Source organism: Fundulus heteroclitus, chromosome 4 (assembly GCF_011125445.2).
Source record: "Fundulus heteroclitus isolate FHET01 chromosome 4, MU-UCD_Fhet_4.1, whole genome shotgun sequence".
In the NCBI taxonomy this organism is placed as follows: Eukaryota; Metazoa; Chordata; class Actinopteri; order Cyprinodontiformes; family Fundulidae; genus Fundulus; species Fundulus heteroclitus.
This window is the reverse complement of record NC_046364.1, coordinates 16,545,365-16,570,406: the sequence shown is the minus strand read 5'-3', so window position 1 is coordinate 16,570,406 and position 25,042 is coordinate 16,545,365. Positions and strand designations below refer to the sequence as shown.

Here is a 25,042-nt window from a genome sequence, read left to right as displayed (position 1 = left end):
ACTTATAATAAAGCAAGACGTGACATTAACTTGCCAAGAAGGCTCGCCTGGGTTAAATTTGTCAGCTCCTTTTTACCAGATTCCACTGGGGCTTGTGGTTTCCATAATAAAAAGCCTCTTGGAGGCTCTGTGATGGAAAAGGCTTCGCTGCCCTAAAAGATGCAATGAGCAAAAAGATGTTTTTGCTTCGGCAACATTTCGCTGAGTGCTCGGACCATTTGGAGTCCAGAAATACTGTTTTATTTTCAGAATGCGCTCCGAAACATCCCGTTTTTTTGAGTCGATGACGTCTTGGGGGTTTTGCAGTCTCTTGGCTGAAAGAGTTTCCCCAGTCAGCTTTCTTGCTTTCTTTGTGTTTTGGATTAAAACTGGTCATGTCAAAGTTTTTTAAATGTCAGAATCTCGAAGCAGCAAGCCTAGACGTGCACCGGTCACCCGTGGGGGGGGGGGGGGGTGTGGACATTTAGCGTCCTATCAAATAAATAAATTCACCTGAAATCCGAAAGGTTTTAGGTGAGTTGCACCTGCCAATCAGAAAGCTCTGATCGGGGGAGGAGTCGGTCAAATTGTTTTTGCCTGATGTAAATTAGCATCTGTGCTATAATCTGGCTCATTTGCAATCTGTACAAGAGTATATGATTGTTCATTAATGTGTAATGTCCTGATTAAATAAAAAAAAAAAATGCTTGAATACGAGATTTAATTTGTCTAATCTCAAATCAGAAAAACCAAGGTATTGGTTGATGCTTTGTACCAAATGACTCATGTGCAACTTCTAGCATTTAACCTTTTGCAATCATTTTTCTTCTTTTATGTGTTGCAGTCCTTGGACAAAAAAAACAAAACAAACACAAATTAAATCAGACCTGCTCCAAAAAATTGAACGGGCCAGACCTGACAGAAAATCAGAACCCGTGCCTCTCTACTCAGATGTCTGTGACCTTGTGGAGCGCGCTCACAAACAGACGCTTGGACCGTCCACCGCTGCTCCTGTTCCGACATTGAAAGCTGTGTGTTCAACCACTCCTCTCCCCTTGCTCTCCAGGCTCAGCGGCGCAGCCCTTCAGCCCCTTCTGGTTCACGGCGGAGCCCCAGGACACGCTGGCGATCCGGGGCAACTCGGCGCTGCTCAACTGCTCGGCGCACAGCGACGCGGCCACGCCGGCCCGCGTCGAGTGGAAGAAGGACGGCACCTTCATGAGCCTGGTGTCGGACGAGAGGCGGCGCGTACTTCCGGACGGCTCGCTGTTCTTCGCCCACGTGGTCCACTCGAAGCACAACAAGCCGGACGAGGGGACCTACCAGTGTGTGGCCACCATCGACAACCTGGGCTCCATCTCCAGCCGCACAGCACGCCTCGCTGTAGCAGGTGAGCGCTCATCAGTGCATCCACTCAGATGCAGTGAGAAGATGCTTCCCGGAACCCATTGTACACTACCATAGCTGCTTGGGGTTGTGTGCCGATGAAATGTCTTCCCTCAGATGGATGCATGTTATTGCCCATTACTGTAAAACTGCACCTCATTATATATGTAGCATCAATTCACACGTCATCTCTAGATTTTACAAGGTCAAATTCAATCAAATCAGAAAGTTTCCTATCTAAGTATACCCAGTTGATTGCATCAAGTCTTGACAAGCAGCATTCACTGCTGGGGAAGCGTAGAGCCACAGGGAGAGTCGTCTGCATTGTCCATGGCTTTGCAGCAATCCCTCATACTGAGCAAGTATGAAGCGACTGTGGAGAGGAAAACTCCCCTTTAACAGGGAGGAAAACCTCCAGCAGAACCAGGCTCAGTATGAACGGTCATCTGCCTCGACCCACTGGGGGTTAGAGAAGACAGAGCAGAGACACAACAAGCACAGAAGCACACATTGATCCAGGAAACCTCTCTATGTTAAAGATAGAAGATGGATGTTAAGATATAAAATGTGCTAATATTATGCAGGGGGGGGGGGGGGTTAGTATCTGACATCTCTGAAACTTTAGGCATGAAGGCCCAACTCTATTTATTAACAACGTTTCTGTCGTTCAAATGCAACATACATTAACATCAGGGTCGTTTTCACAGGCTTGAACTAAAAACGCATTCAGCTTAACCTCCCTTAACCTTTCTTTCACCTTTTCTCTCCCTCTACTTCTGACTGTCGTCTCTTGTTTTACTTCGCTCCTGAGAGCAACACACAGTACCCATCGCAGCCAGACAGGCAGGAGCCGGTGGTGTTGGCTTTTCAAAATAAAGTACATTTTAACATTTCATGATACTTAAATTCATTTCATATTCTGATTATGGTTAGTATTAGTGCATATATATATATATATATATATATATATATATATATATATATATATATATATATATATATATATATATATATATAATATGTATATAATATGTACCTCCTGTTGTATTTTTTTCCACTGCTCATAGCAACTAAAGAAAAAAAAAACGACTGCATATGGTGCCAGTTCTTAGTTTTGGTGCTTTTAATGAATGTGACAAAGGCATTTGAGTATTTGAGATGCAGTTTTATTATAATTAAATATCTAAATGTATAATGGCTAAAGTTGGCCTTTAAATTCCACGGTTAGTATTTGAATTAGCTTGGAATAAAGAAAATCACAAAGGCTGCAGCTTTAATACATACATTTTTATATTATGTTTAGGATGTTTACCACTGCATGGCTTTGGGAAAATATGCACTCTCACATAGCAGCTATAAATACAAAAATGTTCTTTGTTGGGGGTTTTTTTTCCCTCTCCTCAAACCATTTATTTTATCTTTAATAAATTTTCTCACCTTGCCAGAGCCTGAATGCATTTCCTCACTGGATAAAAGCTTGTCAAAGGCTCTGTTTTTCTCATTGCTTCCCCTACACTGTGACCTCGCTCGGCTCGGGAACAGCCAGTGACGTTGGGATTATTAGGTGTTTTGAGTCAACTCATGCCCTGAAATTCAATTTGGAGCTGGAGGAGGCCCAGAATGCGTTTACTGTGAGCTTCCTGCTCCGGCAGGTTTAAGACACCCGAGAGAGAGGCCTCTTGTTGACAGTGAGGTTGTATATTATAGGCTTCTCAGACACTGAATCCCTGTGAGAAGTTATTGTATTGACTGTGATTCTTTGTCTTTTTATGGCTGCTTTTAATTTTAGGGGAATGAGGTTTGGACAAAAAACATTAAGACAAAGGGGATTTTTATTTATATTTCTTCAGTTTGAATTATATTTCAAGTTTTCTGTATTCGGGTGGAGAATTGTTTGTCATCTTGGCCATAAATGTAATTAATTTTGTTCTTACCACATATTATTTTAAGGGTTTTTGGAAACTAGAATTGGTGAATTTTCTCCCACCCAATCAGAGGTACGTTTGGTGCTTTTAGAAGCCATCACCAAGCATCCGGCAAACCTGTTGCTCGATACGGATGTTAAGCGCCCTTCTCGGCGGAATCTGATGGCGGTAATTTAAACTGATCGACATCCTGGTGAAGACATCGTCTACAAAGGGTTAAGGTTGACGTTTGAGCTGCCTTATCCTTTCCAAAACCAATTTTAACGGTATTCTGGGATCATTGGCCGGTTAGGTTCAACCGTCTAACTTTTGATTTGGGATAAAGTAGAAGATGTTGGCGAAAGACCTAATCACCAGCCAGAAGTTAGAAAGTCCTTTTCCAGTCAAGGCATTGTGCATTATTTTTAGCAAAACTAATTAGATAAATGTGTACAGTGTAAATTTATATCTGGGTTTCTATGTAGAATTTGAAGCCTGTGTGGATTTGATGTCGTATAATCATTCCGTTGGACGTCATCAATGTCTGAGATGAGTAAAGGCTTTTAACCTGACCTTCAGTTTACCTGCCAGTCAGTGAACTTCATATTGCTGCATCCCTCCAGTTGTGATGGAGGCTTCGCAGACGAGTGCAGCGGTATCTGCAGAAGATGCTGTTGACTGGTGACAGCGCTGATTAGTCCCCTAGGTGTGCCAGGCACCGCTGAATAATCTATTTCCAGTTCTCCCTTGCCAAGCGCAGTGGGTGGATACAGCAGCGGTTTCGAAAATATTTTATCACTCCTGAGTTTCGCTCCATCTGCGCGTTGTTGAACTTATGAATAATGAATTACAACCGTGAATACCCACATGCGCGTCTCGCTCGAAAAACAAATCACCTTTTTTTTTTTTTTTTTTTTTTCTTTCCTCTCGTCGTGTATGAAGTCGACAAATTTCATATCAAGAAGAATGTCGAATTGCATCACGGCATCGCTGCAGAAGGCAGTGCCGCCGCGCCGCTGTTGTATCGTGAGGCGCTTTGTGACACTCAGGGAAGTCACTTCGGTTGCTTTAAGTTTGGGAAATCCACCCGTCCATCAAACGCGTCTGAGTCTGAGGTTCCTCACGGCCAGACTCCCGCCAGCAACCACCAGGCTGAAATGTAGACTTTAAGGACCTAATTTGAAGGTTTAGATGCCTTTAACATTTAATGAGAGACTGCAGATGGAGTTAGTCTTTGCTTGTTATTCTTGCAGCAGCCGGATGGATGTATTTGTTTGGTCTGCTGCGCAAATCATACCTGTTCTCCTCAGCGGACGTGCGCGTGGAAAGGAGATCCTCTTCGCTTCTCGTTCTGAGATGCGCCTCTGCTACCAGCCACCGGTATCTGTCTGTGTTAGAAATGATGTCTGGCTTAGAAAACCACGCAGCAGGAGAAATCTGTCAGCTATTATTGGCACGCTCCTATTTACGCTGGCTTTCTCTTCCCATAAAAATTCACGGACCCAAAGCCAATCGGCCAGCCCCGCGCGAGCACGTCGAGGCTGCCGCGTTTACGGCTCTGCTTGCAACACATAAGCGCTCGTACGCCAGTGTATCTTCAGCCCGCTGGCACATGGCCAATAAAAAGGTTAATTGCAGTGTAGAGCGAGAGCAGGCCATTAGGCCGCCAGCAGACCCTGGGCCTGGTGGCGCGGGCCGGGCCGGGGCGGAGTGGGCGTGACCTCCGGGATGTAATGACGGAGGGAGTCACGGATGGCTGACGTGGCATGGAGCAAACCTGACAAATACCAGGGATTGATGGCTGGGGGACGTGCTGCTCCTTCCACCCTCCCCTTCCACACATGAGCACCGGGAGCGCACCTCCTCGCGTTTAGACTCTCTGCCTTGCAGCTTTCTTTCCCTTCGCTTTCTTCTACTCGTCCAACACCTCAAACTGGCTGGCCAGACTCAGACTGAAAACCACTCAAATCCGGGTTATATTTAGTTCACCCTCTATAAACCTAAATGTCAAGCAGTTTTTCTTGGATTTCTTCTTTTTTTTTCTTTTTGTTGCTATTTTAGTGTAAATCGTGATTTAACTGGACAAAAGTCACCGTCGTAGCAAGGCATCTTCTGCGTTCTCTGCAGATGATGGCAGAGTATTACTGTGTAGAGCAGGGGTCACTAATTAAAAATCAGCGGGGTCCGAATAAAGAAAATCAACAACCAGTAAAGGTCCGGACACATTTTTTATTACAATCCGTTACTTTAAACAGTATTTAACACTGAAATAAAATGTTTATGCATCCACCTTATATATTGACTTTTTAAACAAAAAAATTACATAATTCAATTCAATTAAAATAAAAATAGAACTTTTTCTATTTTAAAATCCAAAGTGCTTTTTGAAATAGAGAACCACAATCTTTCAGTTTGGTATATAGACAATTTCTTGACTTTCACATCTTTTATAAAACAACTGAACTTTTTTTAATTTCTTTTTTATGGCTTAATGATAGAAGTGAGCTTTAGGCTGCCCTGCAAGGATTTTACACCTGGGTTTGATTGGCAACAAAGCCAACCTCAAGCACATATCAAGGTGCTCATTCGTTCTGCGCCTTTAAATCAGCTATTTTCTCCGTATGTATGAGAAAGCGGATATGTTTGGGAACGCTCCGGAGGGCTTTGCCATATTAACAAGTGAAGTTAGCACAGGGGTTGAAGCAAAAATAATGTTTGACTGAAAACATTTTCTCGCCAGCCCATATATTCCCGGGCCATGGACATCATGCTGCATTAGTTGGCTCACTTAGTGTGCAAAGTCAACTAAATCTGATACTTTTAAAATATCCATTGAAAATTTCTGTATCTCTGCCACCTTTCAGCTTTGAAGCCTTTGCGTCATCCTGGACAGCCTCTCCATCACTTTCCACATCCACATCATCATCTGGGTTACTTTCATCTCTGCAGCATCAAGGTCTTCCTTCACACTGTTGACAAACTGGTCCACAGTCCACTTTACAATCCCAGCTCCCTTTCCTCCCTGCCCTCCAGAAACTGCAGCTGGTTCAGAGGACAGCAGCTTCATCATTACATCATCTACTTCACACCTGTACATCAACTCCAATGGCTCCCTGTCACATTCAATATAAACCAATTTTATGATCATACAAGGCAAACACAACCTTGGAAATGCAGGACACATCACCAACGTTATCATGACATAATACATTTTAATTTGACACAGATTGCACATGACAATAATCAGTCTCTGCTTTGCCCGTTATTGTTCACCAATTAATCATTACAGTTTATAAAAAGGCATGATTTAACTTTTTTGAAGTTTAAAAAAATGGTTATATTTTAGCCCAGTGACTGGAGACCTGTCCAGGATGAACCCTGTGTCCGCGCTCCACTTTAACTTCATAAAAAAACTCTCTGAGAATCGCCTTTCTCTGGCCTCACCCAGGTAGAACCCGTTCTCCAGTCCATGTTGTAGCTGCAGTTTATTTGTTTTATCTTTTTGATGTAGTTTTCTTAACAATCTGTAAGCATCAAAATCCTTGTCATTTTATTTAGTGTCCTGGAGCGCAGCTGCTTATCAGGTGAACACTGCTGCATACTGACAGCAGATACAGCTCTGCCTTCTTTGTTTCAGAACAGCGCAGGGTTGTTGTTTTTTTTTTTTTTTTTTTTACTTTTTCCGAATCGGACCCAGTCAAATGAGGCACATTGTTTCACAGTCCGACTCTTGTTCTTCAAGGGTCACGCTAAATTAGCCTGAGCTAGCGCGTTACTCTTCTTTGTGTTTAAATAAAACATAACAGCGAATCACGAGGAGATCCCTGGTTGGTCGCCGCGTTTATCAGCGAGGGAATAAACGCTGACAGACGACATGGCCACAGGTGGAAATAATTCATTAATTAACTGCAGGAGCAGATTGACGCTTACCCAGGGAAGTTGTTGTCAGCTGCTGAACTTTCTGACCTGCTGGTTCGCATAAATCCAAAGAAAACCTTTGACCACCGCTACTTTCATTCATACCATCTGTGGCCAGTTTAAAAATCTCTCCCAAAAGTTAAAATGATGAACACCGATAAACCTCAGACTGGCCATGTCCGCTTTGGAAAGACCCGCCCTGCTCTCATTCTGATTGGCTAATGTCCCGGCTCTGCCAGGTTTGATTGGTTAAGAGCAGCTTGTGTTTAAAACCTTGAATAAAAAGTCTAGACGGAATTTTTTGCGCTCAATTTCCAAATGACGGAAATCCGTCGCAGCGACGGAGAACTTTAACCCCTGAGTTAGACACTGTCGTTGGACAACATGCAGTAATATATAAATGTTTTAAATGAGGTTGGGTCCGGATTAGGTAGCAGCTGGGTCCGGATCCGGACCGTGGTCCGCTAATCCGTGACCTCTGGTGTAGAGCTAATGTGCTCAAACTACATCCCTTTGTGGTGTTCTATGTGTTTTTAATTCATTTTTGCTCTTTGTTGTGTACAGCCACAGGAACCCCACGTAGGTCTCTGGATAACTTGGCAATGAACAAAAACCCACGGAAGCAGACAAAGTGGCGATGGGTCTGCTGGAACCTGCTAGCTCCAACCTTGACTGCATGAATCACAATCTGAGGAACCTTGTTGCTTACAGCATGAGGAGCGAGCAATGAAATGCAGCACCCCCCATTTATTAGCTCCTCTGCTCTTCTTACGCACTTTGATGAATGTTCATGTTAAAAAAAAAGTGGATTTGTGGGTGTGCTCTAATGGCTGCAGTGCTGGCGTGTCGCATCATTGAGGCGACACTAGGAAGAAGCTCAATGATATTAAATTATATTAAACTTCATGAGATCCAAGGATTGCAGTCCAAACCAAGGCATTGTGACCTCTTATAGCGAATAGGCTGATACAGCTGATTAATTTCAGGTCTAGCTTGTGTTCCAGGATATAGCTTTAGTTTTTGTTCCTCAATGTTTGCTTTGAATTTTATGATAAGCTGCTTGTTTAGTAAGCTGAAAATAGTTTTTACTTCTTTCATTAAATACATCCACACATAGTTTTAATTGTTGAAAAAGATGTTGTTTTTTTTTACTGCAAATGAAGCGTTCACATCAGAATTATGGTTCCCCTTGCATCCGTCGGGCGATCGGATTAAAAGGCCTCTCCAAACCAGGCGCTCCCGGGCTGAATTTTAAGCACAGCCCGCCCCTGAATATGCATCAGAGATCGGAAATGCTGGTTGGCCTTGAGAGCGTTCAGAAACACCGATGTCTGAAAAAGTTTAGAAACTACGCTAGCTTATTGCAGGACGTTTCTTCACAGGGGCAAGTAACTGAAAGCCAAGTTTATGGTGATTTAATTAGGTGGCTCCACGCTGCTTATCTGGCTGTAGAAGATCAAACCAGCACCAGTCCTGGTATAGAGCTGGAACCTCTCTTGCAGGAAAAAAAAAAAACACACATAGATGCCTCTTTGCATACATGCAGCTCACTGGATGTGTCTCCTCCCTGTTAGTAAATGCATTTTTGATCTATTAAATTAACAGTGGCTGCTAGTCTAATAATTAGTCATAAACATCTAACATTGGACCTTTTTTATAGAGAAATTAGTGGCATTGTTAAAGCTGTTGTAGTTTCAGCCCTCTTTGTCCCGATGTGGAAACGCCGTAGAGTGTGGGTAATTAAGACATTTATTTTTTCAAATTGCTCAGCTTTGAAGTCGGTCCCGTGCCCATGCTTTGGTGTTCGCTCCCGTTGTCCACGCCGGCGTGTTTTAGCCTGTGTGCACAGTCAGATACCGTGGAAACACGGGGAGGTTAAGATGAAAGAGAAAGGGAGTGTGGCCTGTCAGTGCACGGTCTTATGTATTCAGTTTGTGTCTCTGTGCAAGGGAAAGGGAGGGAGAGGGGGAAATTACAGGGCAGAGAATAAAGAGCGGTGTGCAGCAGCGGTTTCGCCCAGGACACGGAGCGAGACGGGAGTAATGAGAATCCCCGTCCTAACTGTCTGCTGTTCTCCCACGCCGCTGTTACCTCCCGCCGCCACCTCCCGGGGAATAGCTCCAGGTGAGCCCCACCTAGCCGACGCTTAATGGGTAAACCCCCAAATGACGAAAAGGGTGAATTCATTTGTATCTCTGCCTCTCCACTCATCTCCAAGTCTTTGTTTTGTTTCCATTCCGACTCCTCAGAACACCCTCAAATAAATCAGCCTTTTTTTTTTTTTTTTTTTTTTTTACTTTGCTTCCTCCCCTGCCCTCTTTGCGCTTCTCTTCTTTATGTCCTCGGAAAAAAAAAAACGCTGCGGCTTAAAAAGACAACAAAAGCCACAGGTCATTTCTCTGTAATATAACGCTTGGCTGAGATCTAATTTCTCCCGCCCCACAGTCGTAGAAATAGAGCAGTAAACTGGTCACCGTGCTCTTCGTGTGTCATGTGTGTCACCTTACATTTAAGCATGCTCATCCTTTGAGCAGTCCGACGCTCTTTGGCGGATTTAGGGGTGTCGGCAGATTCTTTAATCCCTTTTTTTGATGTATTTTAATCCGCTTCTGGCTGGGGGAGGGGGGGGGGGCATTATCACCCCTACAGACATGCTGGTTTGAAATAGTGATTGCATTGCTGTTGCATGGATAGCCCTTTGTGGCATTTTTCCACACACTTTGTTCAGACACAAGTAGACGTATTAAAACCAGGGTGTAAATTTTTTTTAAATAATAATAAGATGTCAGGCTTGTTTTTTTACCGTATAACGCAATAACCGAATAAAAATGCAGCGTAAAGAGCCGGATAAAGTTAAAGGTTAAATGCTTTTGTACGTTGGCTTATTGATGTTTTCTGTTGTTGTACAGACATGCGAAATTAGCATTTTTATGTAGAACTAGAATCAAGTACATTCTTAGCCTTGACATTTTTGAAGTTGGATAAAAGATTCAGTTTGCGTATCTGGGCTCAAAAGTCCGTACCTCTTGGTATCCATTTTTTATGCGGTTAATCCCCGTCACCATCTGAATATTGTTTTAAGTGAATATGTTTGGAGGTATTTCACAATTTTGTATATACGGCTGGGCCTTCATCGTATCGTTTTTTTTGTGATTGTGAAAAATTTCTTATCGTGATAAGAGATTTGGATTAATGTTGACGACAATAAATTCTAACAAGTGGTGTCTGAAAAAACACAAAACTCCATTACGGTCAGGAATGTGATTTGTGCTTTTCCCATTGTTTTATTAAGAGCATCAATGGATCTCAATACATTTAATATAATTAAATGCAGTTACTGTGTGCAGTTTTGTAATAAAAATCCCAGTTCGTTATGCAACTACAGTCCTGATCAAACATACTTTGAATATTGTTTTATTATGTTACTTTTTTAAATGGTTTTTAAGGACAGTGTTTGTATTTAATGGGCTCTAATCAATATCCAGCCACAGACACAGCCACACAGTGTCCTGAAAAAGACTTAAAAAAAAAAATGTAAATAGTTTTTTTTATCATTATCACAACATTACCACAATATATTGTGATAAAATTTAAAGTTCATATCGCCCACCCCTACTTTTGAGTCATAGTTTTGATGTCTTCACTATGTATCAGCAATGTAGAAAGTCATAAAAAAATAGGAAAAGCCATTGAATGACAAACTTTTTACTGGTAGTATAAGCTGCTATAATGTTGGATCGTTAATGCTTGTTATTTCACTAGCCACTTTCACAAAAAACTATTCAATGAAAAAAAAGTTATCTCTGGTCATTGATAGATAAAGAAATTAAGCTGGTAGTATCGTGCAACTTTCAAAAATCAAGGCAACTTGGAGAGGAACTCAGTCAATATAGAGAGTTGCTCTTAAAATGTGTGTCGGGTAGCTGAGATTTTTAGTAGTATTGAAACGTCTGTCTAGGAGACATTAGCGTATTTTCACTATACCCCTACATAAAAGAGCTTTTTGTGTTTGTAACTGATACTACATATTAGATGTCCAGCTTCAGGCTTGTCCGTCTGAATCCACTTTTAAGTCCTTTTAGACTCAATGCTCTAATGCGGCGGGACACAATACAAGTGAAGTGCATCTGCAGCAGTAATCATGCATTCGCTCCACGATTGTGGCAATCAAAATGCATATACTCCAAGAGAATGCACATAGAGATGTTAGTTTAGCATGCAACACCCAGCAGTCCCGGGAAAGGGTTTTATTAAAGTGTTACCTGAGTTAAACAGCGTTTCAAGCGGCGGCGGAGTCCGTGTTTTTTTCCTCAAACATAAGCAGACACTCTGGCTTTTTCAAAGTCCACCAGCGAGGAACTGCATCCCTTATCTGCGCTTCAGAAAACTCCACCAAACGCTGCGTTATCGCGGCGTAATAAATTCTACTGTCACAGACTCGGCTGAGGCTGCTGAATTGTTTGTTGTCGTTTGTGTTGTGTTGCAGCACACATGGAATGATGGAAATATTCTCTAGAGTCCTATAGTTGTCTGACTATTGTAGTCTTAGGGAATTGCATCGCCTCAAATAACAGCATTGTTAATATTTTTAACCTGATGTGAGCTGATGGAAACTTAACCTCGTTGCGAAAAAGCTCAAAACCATGTGTGGTCCTGTAGTGTGCATCTAATTTACTGTAGATTAAGATTATTATTTGCGACTGAACTTTTGCACAGGCGCAGCTGTAATAAACGGCTATTCATGAACAATGCCCAAAAGTACTGATAGAAATAAAATAAATCTACAAGTCTGGATGCCAAGCCACTCGAACACGCTCGTTCTGTGTTTCTACCAGAGGAGCACAGCTCTTTCTCTTGTTCAGCCCTGTCCTTCTTTTTGTATCGTTTCTCCCACTGAATTGCCCCGTTGTCCTTTGTCTTTACCTTCTCCGCTGCCACCCCCAGGCCTCCATTGTCCCCGTGTTCTTCTTTCCACCCTCCACCTCTCTGCTAACGACTCCAACGCACCCACTGCTGTAATAATTATTAAGCCACAGGTATGCATAAATGAAAAGGGAGAAAAATGAAAGAAATCCAAAAGTTGTTACGGACGGCACGTTGAGTAATGGCTGTTTTGCCTGCCGTCTGCGGGTGTTTGTAGCCGTCTGTGGGGGTAAACCTACTTTTCTAAAAAAAAAAAAAAAAAAAAAAAAAGTGTGGAGACAATCTTGCGGCGCTCGCCTGAGTGGCGTTGATCTCCTCGACGACAGCGACCATCTTACTGGATTACCGCCACTGATGTCTGGGTGAAATATCAAATCCCATTGCTATGCTGTGCACAAATCGCTGCATTCTACTTGTTAAGATGTGTGGCAACAGAAATAACTCCCATAATAGGCTTAATCACGTCCAATTTGAGTGATTATGGAATAGAGGATGTGAGCCCCGTGCAAAGTTGCTAAGCGGTACAGAAACTTTCTGCACATATTCTCTCTCGCCTCTGTGTGTTAGGCTGCCTTAGTTTTTTTGGCTTCATTTTAAGAAGGTGTCTAAAGGTTTTCTCAAAGATCTTTGTCCACGATGACGCGATAGCTTCACGCAGTTGCTGCAGCTTCTTCCTGCAGCTCAGCAATGGCATGAATCTTTGCTTTCACGTTCTTCTGGTGAGCAAGGCAAGTTTTAGCCTCGGTTTCCAGTTGTTAACGGGAGAGGGGCAGGGTGTTGTCCTCTGCTTCTGTAATCCAAGTTTAGAGATGGTGTTCCACATGCCTAAGCGGTACAGAATGGTTATTTGAGCTGCTGTTGCTTTTCTGTCGTCTCCAACCAGTCTGCCCAGTTCCTCTAAAATCAACACCACTTTTTCTTGTCACCAGAACAGCGCCTTACTGGGTCTGAATATTCTCTGTAAACCCCAGAAATGGTTGTGTGGGGAAAATCCCAATACATCATAAGTTTCTGAAATACTTAGACCAGCCCATCTGCCTGCCACCATGACACGTTCAAGTCAAATGAATTGACTTTGATTTCTATTCCCCATTTTCCCACATTCTGATGCTTGGTTTGAACTTCTTCCGCACGTTTAGACGCCTAAATGCAACACGTTACTGTCATGTCACTGGCTTATTCACTAATACTACAACTAACAGCAGCTATGTTTACACGACATCACGATCGGATTGAAACGTATTCAGATTAAAAACCAAAACATAATGAGATTGTACCGTTTACATGTGCACACATTCAATTAATCCGATCATAATGTGCGTGTATATGCGCCTGGCTTTATTCAGAATAGAACCACTCTGACATGCGCAGTTACCAAATTGCCCTAAAAAAACGCAGGACGAAAACAAAGCAGTATTATACGAGTTTGTGTGTCTTCTGAATGCCAAGGCTGGACTTGCACGGTTGAGATGTTACTGAATAAATATTATTTTTGATCATTTTTTTAATGTTTTAAATGGAAAGGTTGCATCGGGAGCCCCGACAGTTTAGCTTCCCGATGTATTTCCGAAAGGAAATACGTCACATTCACGTCATCACTCTGGTCAGGTTGCCACATTTGGAATAATTAATCCTGACAAGTGTTTGTATACACATGGATCAGATTATCAATCAGCATAAACCATCCCTCTCGTTCAGATTACAATTTCATTCCAATTGATTTTAATCCAATCACAATATTCCGATTGCCGTGTTTACATTACCCATTTTTACCCCGATCGACCCTTTATTCTGATTACTTTTGTCCATGTAAACGTAGCTAGTGTTAACAAGCAATTGACCTAATAAAGCGTACCTTATAAAGTGACCAGGGAGTGTATGGTATGTCGCTGATGATGGCGAGCTGTGGATCATAGGATCTGATCATGCCACAGTGAACTGTGTTAGCTTCAACTATTTGTAGATGTCCTTCTGTGCGATGTTCAGGTGGAACAACTGATCTCTCATGCCTGAGTGGTGGAATAATCATCCTGAAGGACAGCCCTGATTGGAAATCATAGATCAGTGACCCGGTTTTCCCGTCACTCAGATTAGTGTTCCTGAATATTTGGAGGCAACTGTAAATAAAGCAGGACCCCAACTGAAATCTTCATTTTCTGAAACTAAGCTGGAGAGGCGTCACCGCTGCCCCACGGGTTATGAGAACACAGCAAGCGTATTTAAATGAACCAAAAGCTGTGCATCCAGATGAGTGGATGAGTCTGCAGAGGACACGGTGAGACAGGAGCAAATGCAGCCACCGTCGACGTATGATGGAAAGGAGTTCTTGGTTTAATGTGAGACTCTTCTTTTTTTTTTTTCTTCCCCTCTGGTGGATGACAGTAGGAAAAGGGTGTCGGCAGGGAGCCTATCGGGATGGAGATAGATGACAGCTTCCATTTACCGAGTATTCACAGACTGATTAGGTCCTGTGGGTAGGTGGAGAGGCTGATGGAGGCGGCCCTATCTCTGCTCTCCAGACACCTCCATCCCCCATGTGTGTTTCTGAGTGTGTATGCGCGCGTGGGAATTTACTCCCATGCAAATTAATTGCCTTTTGTTTTAATAGATTTTTTTTTTTTTATCGTGTTTGTCGCTTGTTGTCGATATCTGAGCTGTTCAGATAACTGCGAAGTTTTGAAGCTTTGCCACGAGCTGACATGGTATCTTCGCTGGAACAATGGCTATTGTTCTTACAACACAATCAGTTACTGATAAATTGGGATTGGACTTGATCTGGATCCTGGCCAGCGTGATTATAGTCCCCCGGAAAGTTCTTTTCAGGATCAGGTTTCGCAGAAGTGGATGGTACACTTAAGCTAAATATTTTAGTACCCTCCTCCAGCTGCAGATGTATGGTTGCAGCAGGTCAGGGTTGTGCTCTGCACCTCTTGTTGTCAGACAGACACCATGGGTTTGCTCCCACTGCAGATAAACCACATTTGTTTGTCAATGTTGATCTTTATTCATCGCTTGGAACAATAGTTGCAAGCAACTTAGGAGAAGGTACGATGGAAAAAATACCGTTCGCCTATTCACTCAAACCTACACTCATCATTGCCACCTGAAAGCATGTTTTTTGTTTCTAAAAAGAATGCCAGAAGGCAAGGCAAGGCAAGGCAAGGCAAATTTATTTATATAGCACAATTCAGTACAAGACAATACAAAGTGCTTTACATGATTAAGATATACCAAAATAATAAAATGTAGATAGAAAATAGAATAAAAGCAAGTAGGGATAGAATGTAGTAACAAAAAAGAACATTAAAAACAGTAAAACTGTTTAACTAGAACAGTCAAAGGCAATTTTAAACAGATGTGTTTTTAATCTTGATTTAAAAGAACTCAGGCTTTCCGCACTTTTACAGTTTTCTGGAAGTTTGTTCCAGATAAACGGAGCATAGGAACTAAATGCTGCTTCTCCATGTTTAGTTCTGGTTCTAGGTATGTGGAGTAGACTGGAGTCAGAAGACCTGAGTGGTCTGGAGGGTTGATACACTGATAACAAGTCTGTGATGTATTTAGGTGCTAAGCCATTTAAGGATTTATAGACTAACAGAAGTATTTTAAAAAGAAGCATAACTTAGGTTTGTAAAGGTGTATCTGAATGGAGAATCACTTCTGGGACAATATATCTAAGTCAGATGTGACCAAAGCAGAGATGATTGAACGAGCGGGTATAGACAATGGATGGATTCTTTTTCCCATGACCGTACACAGACAATCCATTCATGCCACTGCGATCCAACTCCATCCGATCCAGTCAGGTTCTGATTCAGATCCACTTATTGTTACACATATGCACTTGTTGAATAGCTCCTAAAAACAACTCTATATGCAGAGAGGTGTTCGGCGTTGATTGGGTTTCTCGAAATGCCCGCCAGGATCCACAATCAGAAATCATCGCCACAAAGAAGCCAGATGTAGAATTTCAGCTCAAAGCTCCGCTTTCAATCAAGCTCCGGCCGTTTTCAGATCATTTTCTCTTTCTGCGGTACGCCACTGCAGTCGCAGTGTGCTAATGAGTTATTATTGACTGCTACAGTCAGCAAATGAAGATAAACTTTCCTAATGATTTTCCAGCTCTCTCTTGGCTTGTGTTTGCGTGTGAAGGCGGACGTCGTCTCACGGCTGTGTGCGGTGAGGCTCCCTGCTTCGCCCGCATCGTCAGAGATTTACTTTAAATGTTCCCATCATAATTCTGGACCTTAAGGACGGAGTTCTGGGTGTTGCTAAGAAGAGTCGCTGGCTGGCACGACGTGCTAATCACATTGAATGTCTTGTTTTGCAGCCATCTGCTCTGCCATGTCTGCCTGTACGTGATTGGCATAATTTCGGGACGTCAAGCGTTTCGGATGTCTCCATCATCCGGTGAACCGCGTGTCAGTGACTCTGAGTGTCTTTGACATGTTTCCCCAGATCTGATTTGATGGGGAGAAATTCAGGATCGCACACTTAAAGATCCACTTTACACACCTGTCAGTTTGAATATACTGTTAGAAGTCAATGTTATGCCTCTAAGGTCTTTTTAGGGATGGAAATGCATGTTTTTGAAATCAATTATAAATCTGTTTAAAAATTGCATCACAACAAAACCTCAAATGGCTCATGTCATTTCCAATCTCAATTCAAAGACCCGATCGTCTGTGTTTGCATGTTTGCATTTGTGATTAGCTAGGTTTAAACAGATGAAAAGATCTGGTTTGAAGCACGACACGAGGCTTGAACAACTGATTGGCGCAAGAGGTGTTTCCCGTGCCGTGGCCGTGATATTTAATGCCAGGTAGAAAGTGGGAGCATGCAACCGCGTTCGCTCAAAAACTGGGTTAGAAGCCTGGTTCAAAGCTGGGAGACGGCGCAGAGACCAAGCCGTTACTTCAGCGCCGTCTCTCAAACTGAGCTTTGAGAATATGTTGTCTGCTCTCCTCTCCCTGATTAAAACTGCCAGAGACACCCACAGCCCCCCCCTCCCCCCCATCCTCGTCCCCATCGTTCTTTTTCATCTGTGAGCGCCCGTCCAGGTTTGCGTGTAGGAGTTCCAGGTTTTCGCCTTAACACGTCCCCATCTTTCAAGGTTAGATTGGGCTTCACAGTGCTTTTGAACCCCTAAAGAGAGTTGACTCTCTCTCTCTCTCTCTCTCTCTCTCTCTCTCTCTTTTTCTTCTTTTCCTCGATTCCTCTGGGGAATCCTTTGAAACGCACCTTCATTCATCAGACACGGAGCGGGCCGAAAACGTTAGACCAAGTGAGCGGCGGGTTTTATTCCAGACTGACACGGTGCTGGTTTTATATTCAAGGTGACTCCTCTTGTGACATGCCCTAAAGAAGATTTCCTGTATTTTTATTTATTTTTTTATTTTATCGTCGGGCCAACATTTCACGTTTTATCTCTTCACAACCCCTAACTTCTGTGCGTTTTATTGGGGTTTGATGTGGGGGAGGATGAGAGAAATCTGACAACTGTGGCGGACATTTGTATTCAGTCCCCCTTTTATTCTATTACCCCAAAGTAAAATCAACTGCAGCCAGCAGCCTCCAGAAGTCACCTAACCAGTAAAGGCAGTCCACCGTTGTGTAATTTAATCCCCCAACAAATGCTGCTTTTCTGTGAAGTCCTCTGAGGTTTGTTAGAGAACATTAGTGAGCAAACGGCATGATGATGATGATGATGATGATGATGATGGATCAGGGTATGGGAAGCTTTGAAAAGCTCATGGAGCACTTTCCAAAATGCAGAGTATGGCAACGCTGCAAACCCACCAAGCTGTGGCCGTCCACCTTCACTGACAGGCTGCGCGGAGAGGGCATCATTCAGAGAAGCAGCCAAAATGTGCACAGTAGCTTTCAGAGAGGAGCAGAGATTCTTAGCTCCAGCCTTAAGAATCAGTTGATTGAACAACTATAGCTCACGTATTTCAAAAATCCCAGTTGGAAAATTGCTGCTCTTTCCTACTGCCGGCCGCATATCCTAAAAGCTGCAACTTGTATTTGAAACTTAAGCTAGTTCTAGAAAATATTGACTCAAGGGGGGCAAAATGCATGAGCGTGCCACACTTTTTAGATGAAACATAAAAATGAAACCCCATCTCTTATTCTTCTACTTCACCACTGCTGGTCTATCACATAAATCCCACCTAATGCACTAAGGCTTTTGGCTGCGACATCCCAAACTGTCGAAAGTTGATCAGTACTTTAGCCGCGCAGTGTGAATTTTAATATAAGTGTAAAACGTGTGACTGTGGGTAGATTCTATTAGCTCTCCATCTAAATAAAACATGTGTGAAGTGCATATTTTCCTTCTCTTGGCCTGTGCTGAGGGGTGCAGAAATATGGTGCGTTTCAGTGCGCGCTCCGCGCCGAGAGAACTCCTCGCCTCGGGCACAGATGGAGAGCACCGGAGAACCAAAGTGTGAAGTGCTCAGCTGGTGAGCATCTTGGTTTCTTATGCTTCGGAGGCCAACATTATTTATGGATCGTCTTATTTTGCAGCCCTGCGCGATCACAGAGGGGCGGTCCGGCTTGCGTCTGAGGCAACACCTTGAAGGGTGTCTCGCTTTGGTTCCACTCAGTCCACGCGTCTCCGGCTTCGCTGGAATTCACTCCCTCGAAGATGTATTTTTTTTTTTAATCATTTTGAAAACGACGCTTTCGCACATTCTGTAAAAAATAAATAAATAAAATGCAGTTGATTTCGTCTTCGCCCGCTGGCTACCCTCGTCGTCACTCCCAGCCTGTGCGACGAGCGGAAAAGGAAATCTCGAGGTGCACGGGTTGCCAGGTACTCCTGTGCGTTGTGCAGAGGGGAATATAAAAGGGGAGATTGAATAGCAACCTGAACGTGCCCTTCATCTGGAATAAAGGCTGTTCGGGGAGCTGCCGGAGCCTGTTCAGGCCTGCTGGCGCACCAACCCCGTCTTAATGCGCGCAGGCGTGACATGTGTGATGCAGACTGCAGTTGTAGGAAGACAGACGATGTGTGAAGAAGGGAGAAAAAAAAGAAAGGAGTGAGAAAGCAAGGAAGTGATAGGTTGTTTGAATGAGCGGTTCAGACTCAAGCTGTGTGTGTGTGTGTGTGTGTGTGTGTGTGTGTGTGCGTCTGTATATGTGTCGGTGTGCGCGTGCATCCTCCTCTCCTTGCCCTGAACTCTGCATGCGATGGCCCCAGGGAGCGGGCCCAGACTTCTCCTTTCTCCCCCCACCTTCACGGGCTCGTTGACGGGCGGATGAAAGCTGTGGTGGTGTCAAATTCAGGGTTTCTCATGGCGCGGATGCTGACGTAGGATTTCTGCGGCGTCTGAGCCTTGATGGATGATTAATAAAGAATAAAGGTTTGCGGCGGTGAGGCGGAAGCCCCCCCCCCTGCCGATCGCATCGACGTGTAGCGTTCAGGGAACAGCTTTTCTTACAGTAGATTGCATCCTGTTGTTTCACAGGTCAACCGTCTGGATCTCCTCCGATGTTCTCACTTCGCGCACAGGAGTTACGCAGGTCTGACACCGCAGGCTCTTTTCCAACGCGAGAGCTGCAATCGTTGCTTAAATCCTGGCCCTCTCTCCCTTTTTGTGCTCACCTTCGCTTCGTGGCGGCGTTTTAACTCGCCGATATCAATTTAGTTTTCCATTCGCTGTCGGGTAAGCACAAAGCAAGCTCCGAATTCAGCCGTCGCATCAAGGCACAGCGTTATGACCACTGACGGGCAAAGTGAAAGGCTATTTCTTCATCGTGCCACCTGTTGGAGAGAGGGATATACAGTAATCGTCCTCAAAGTTTCTGTTATTGTCAAGAAAGGTGGGCAAGCGTTGAGGATCTGAGCCAGACTGCGGTGGCCAGACAGCCAAGGCTCAGTGATGCACGTGGGGAGCGGAGACTGGCCTGCCTGGTCCAGCAGACCAGAGGATTTGGCTCGGGCGGCTGAATAAGTTAATGCTGCTTCTGTTGGAAAGTGTCAAACACACACATAGCGCATGGTGCTGCGTCTGTGGTGGGCTGACCCCTGTCCAACATGGAGAGTGCCAGCAGCGCACACACGAGCATCAGAGCTGGACCACGGCTTTAAGAGCAGGAAAACAAAGCAGCCTTGATTCTTTCTTCTTCTCATCATCAAGGGGAAACCCGCCGACCAGAAAATCCTTCGGACTGCAGACTTTGAACTTTTGGCTATCGGACAAGGTGGCCAGGTCCAACACGTCGTGTTTTCTTTCACATGTTTTGCTTACCTGGGGAACTCATGGGGTCAGGATGCACTATGGGAAAAAGGCAACCCATCACAGACAGTGTTATAATAATAATTTGAATAATTGAACTTTATTGATCTCACCACTCCCATAAATATATATATTATATTTTGGGAAATGTTCCGCAGGGTAACATTTAGTACCGCCATCCATGTGGGTTTCCTTTTTCGCATGTCTCACCTACCTAAGCCTCGTTGCAGACCTGGAAACATGGAAACAGTCCTTCCTGATGGGTGTCCACTCTTTCAGGCGGATAATGCAAAGGTGACTCAAAGCAAACCTGGTTCAGAAATGGTTCAGAATGAGGATCAGAACAGCAAGCATGAAAGGTGGACTTGGCCTCCAAACTTCACAGGTCCTAGTCTAATCAAGCATTTTTGGACAAATCTGTTTCACCTCGATGTTTACTTCAAGACTTCAAGAATCTTCTGCTAAGGATTTCTTAGCACATCTTCAGGGGTCTAGTGGAGTCCATGCCTTGACCGTCAAGGCAGCAAGAAGCGGACCAACACACTGTTAGACATGTGTTGATAATTGTTGCCTTTTTTCACTGAGAGAAATGATACCTGACAATTTGTACCACTGAGCTAATCCCTGATTGGCTGGGTCTGTCTGGGCTTTTCTGTTGGAAAGACACTAATTCTTATTTATACACTTATTAGGCCACCTACCTGGTAATATGGAGGAACCGATGTCGGCGCCTCTCGACTTCACCCGTTTTGGGCCCAGCAAAAGCGAAACGAATGAAGGATGATGAAAAAAACAATGAACCACAGCGACTGGAGCAAGTCAGCATCTACGCTGCGATCAAATGTTAATTAGCAGCCAGTAATTAGCTGCATGAACACAAGTTTTTGAAGTCATTACCGATAAAAAATCAAGTGGCTCGTTGTTTAAAAGGAATTATTCAGAGTTTCTTGCCTAATTGCCATAATTATGAACACATGACAAATATTTAGCCGTAATTAAGTTGCTTCAGTTCAGACACCCCTTATTTAGCAGCTTTTCATGCAACATCTAAACATCTTGGGCAAATAACGTTTCCTTGCCTGGAGAGGCGTTATTTGAAGTTTAGAGAACTTAGCATCCATCCCGTAATTTTCCATTCCTGATTAATCCGTTTTATATTCCAGCATTGAGTTCAAAGAGCAGCTTATAATTCAGATCGTGGGTGCACAAAAATGGACCTACAACCCCCCCTGATCTTGGTTAAGCAACATGGCTGGCTTGCCGCTAGGTAAGGAGCCAACCCATCCCTACGGGCGAGCGTAAAATGCTTTAATGCGTGCTACATCCAGACATAAAAACAAGTCCTTAACATCTCCATGAACCAGCAGTCCATGGATGCGTTGGAACGGGAGGAGTGTATTCATTCAGTGGGTTTTAATGTTGCAACTGATCTGTTTATGCAGTTTAGCAGCCATTAGGCTCTGACTCTGTTCAGCGACATTCATTACAGCACCTGCTCTGGCTGAAGGCACTTCATCGCAGATTGACTGGGGTAATTGGTGATGCCGTTCTCCCAGGCGTTCCAGATGTTCTGTCGATCTGCCGTATTCTTCTCCGTTTGTGTTAAAGGTCTCGTTGAACTGCCTTCGGTGTCGCTTTTACCTCTTCTCTACGTTTGATGAGATTATTTCAGAACCTCTGCCCTGATTTATGCAGCTTTACAGAAAAAAAATCCTCCTTTGGAAAAAAAAAAATGTCAACAAGACATGAATAAAAATTTGAATTTAAAGTCTGTTAGAGAGATGGGGGGAGTTACCGGGGTGCGTCGCTTCTTCACAGTACGCAATCAACATTCAGACGCAAACCCCGCCCTCCTGCCGCTCGTTGGGCTCTACAGCGGCGTCTTCACTGCGTGTGATGTCTGTGTTTGCTGCCGATTGTTTAGTCTGTGTTATTCACGGCATCTGTCTCGGCTCCAGATGTACCTAATGAACTTTGAAGGTGTGTTGCGTTTCGCGTCTGCGCGGGCAGATTTGTAGCGCTCAACTTGTCAGATCCCTTCACCGCAGCAGCGCGAAGGCTGGCGCTTCGTCTGCTACGCAGGTTCACTCGAGCATCTAGAAAGAGATTCTCACAAATGTGGAGACAACTGAATGTTTTGTTTTTTTTTTCCACTGTTTTAAGGTGCGGAGTAGCAGAAGTTTAATGATTTAAACCTGTGACAAATAAAAGACTTCTCAGTTAAATATGAATCTGTACTAGGTATTGGTCTAATAGTCTTGTTTGATCAGAGTCAGTGTGTCAGCCAGCCTCATTTTCAAGCAGAACATAAGGGATTCTAAACCATTTCAGTATGTTGTTACATTTTTTACATTCAAAACACAAATTGAAACAATATTGTGCTTTGTTGAGCACAATTTTACAGGATTGACATACTGCACCGAAACTCATCCAGGTGCTCCACAAAATCCCCCATGCAAAGGCCAGCACCACGCTCCCCTAGTGGAACTTATTTCTGCACGTTGGAACGACGATGTTCTGATCTGTAATTTAAAACTGATGATAGACATGTGTGTGTGTGTGTGTGTGTGTGTGTGTGTGTGGGTGTGTGCGGAGATGGAGGTGAGGGGAGAACTGCTAGCTGGCGTTAATTTGCCACGCCATCACGCCTCTTGACGAGGTAAACGATGATGAATGCTCCTGGGCACCTCCGCCGACACCCTCGCCTCAGACCACAGCTGTGTCTTCAGAGGCATCTGCTGCTCTCAAGCTGCCACTCTACCACTCAGACAGGACCGTACGGACATAAATGCAAGGCCGCCAGCTCACCCGCTGATGAATACCAGTTCACTAAATACAAGATCGTGCTATAGAAGGTTTGCAGCAAGCCTGATGCATCTACAGGTTGAATGACTTTACAGAACCATGGGGAGGTAAATAAATCCCTTGGACGTATTTTTACGTGTCACACTCATGTCACACATCACAGAGTTTAAGATGTCTTGTTGAGATTTTATGTGATAGGCCAACAGAAAGTAAAGCATTATTTTAAATTTAGAGATTTTTGGTCTGTTCTTTTTGCAAAAGCTGCTCCCAGTCAGACTAGAAGGTCATACGGTGTTCAGAGTAGAAGTAGATTTGAAGATGAAACATCTCCAATTGCAGTAGATCGTCTGTTGGATTCAGCGCTGGGTTTGGACTGGACAAATCTATCACAGAAAAAGGCTTTGACCTGAGCCATCACATTCTAGTTCTGGCTGTGTGTCCAGGGTCGTCGTCCTGCTCGAAGGTGAAAATCCGCCCCAGGCTTCAGACGTTTACAACCTCAAACAGGTTTTCTTCCAGCTTGGTCCTGCGTTTACCTCCATCCATCTTCCCATCAGCTCTGACTAGCTTCTTTGTCCCTGCGGGAGGAGAGCATCCCCACAGCACGATGCCGCCACCGCCGTGACATTTCACTCCGGGGACAATGCGTTGATGTGCAGCGTTAGTTTTCAGCCACGCTGATTTTTGCATCCAGGCCTTTATAGTTTGATTCTGGCATCGTCTGACCCGAATACCTTATCCCACATGTTTGGTTAAAAGGAGTTGAATACATTTTTCTCTATCATATTCCATCCAGCTAATAAAATACAGTGAGGCTTGACAAAATCTAGACAAATTGAAAGAGTGTGGGTATCTTTGCGTGGCATCATAAGCACAGGAGTCACAAACCTAGCTGATTTTTTTTCTTCCTCATAGCCTCCTGTATCGGGCTGCCGATTTGTGTCTGCGGAGCATTTCTCTGTAATCATGTTTCCCACATGGCAGCGATGCCCTCTATCTTCTAATCTTGCTTTCCCAATGAATGTTTATTTTTTTCTCAAATCAAGCTTCATTCGGGGATAATAAGAAGACGACACCCGCACGTTTTTAGAAACTGGATTTTCATATAGTGTCTGAAACCTTTTGCTTTTGAGCTCAAAAGCAAAACCCCCAAACTGTGTTAATAAAATCAATTTGCTGTGAGAAAATAAATTGAAATAACTGCACTGCGGCGGTCCTACTCCTTCCCTTTGGCTTTGGACGAGCCCTGCCTTTACATGTTTATAGGGCCTGTCTCCCCCCGTCTGCTCCTCACTCCATCATTTCTGCTGAGGAAGATGTTCCCATTTTCTTCTTCCGCCGTCCTCCATCCATCTCATTTCCTGTCAGGCTGCTCTTGCCGGGGCTGGAGCATAAACAGAGCAACGGGGCTGACCCCCGATAGCATCTTCAAAACGCGCCAGCTACACGGCCAGATAAGGCCCAGCAAGTCTTCTTAGCGAACGGAGCATTCTGAAATGTGCAAGACGGAAAAGGAGAAGAAGGGGAGGGATGACAGAGGAGGACGAATGCGAGTCCCTGGAATCAAGCGAGCAACTGGAAAGAGACGGGGAGGAAGGAGGTGAGGGAACGATGCCATGTGAGGAGGAGGAGTCTCCACTTTGTCATATCAACAGCAGGATAAGGAGGGAGGAGGCTTTGGTGGAGGGCTTCTTGGACCTTCCCTTTGACCTGAAGGGAGACGTCACACAAAAAGATGAGAAAATGAGTTTTGGTTTAAGTATCGGAATGATTGATAGCTGCTTCATAATCCCATAACTGAGGACGCTGGAGCCGGAGCTCTTCCTCCTCTACCTGATAAGGACTGGAGAGAGAGGAGGGAGGTTTGACGGAAAGCACGCGGGG

The 25,042-nt window shown here is 44.0% G+C and overlaps 1 protein-coding gene across 1 annotated transcript in view; it reads left to right on the top strand.

Annotated features, from left to right (window-relative positions):
• neo1a (neogenin 1a) overlaps positions 1-25,042 on the top strand; it is a 220,978-nt gene that overhangs the window by 79,770 nt on the left and 116,166 nt on the right. The window contains exon 2 of the mRNA XM_012850873.3: positions 1,046-1,369. Coding sequence (XP_012706327.2) covers positions 1,046-1,369 — 324 coding nt within the window. The remainder of the gene's footprint in view (positions 1-1,045; positions 1,370-25,042) is intronic.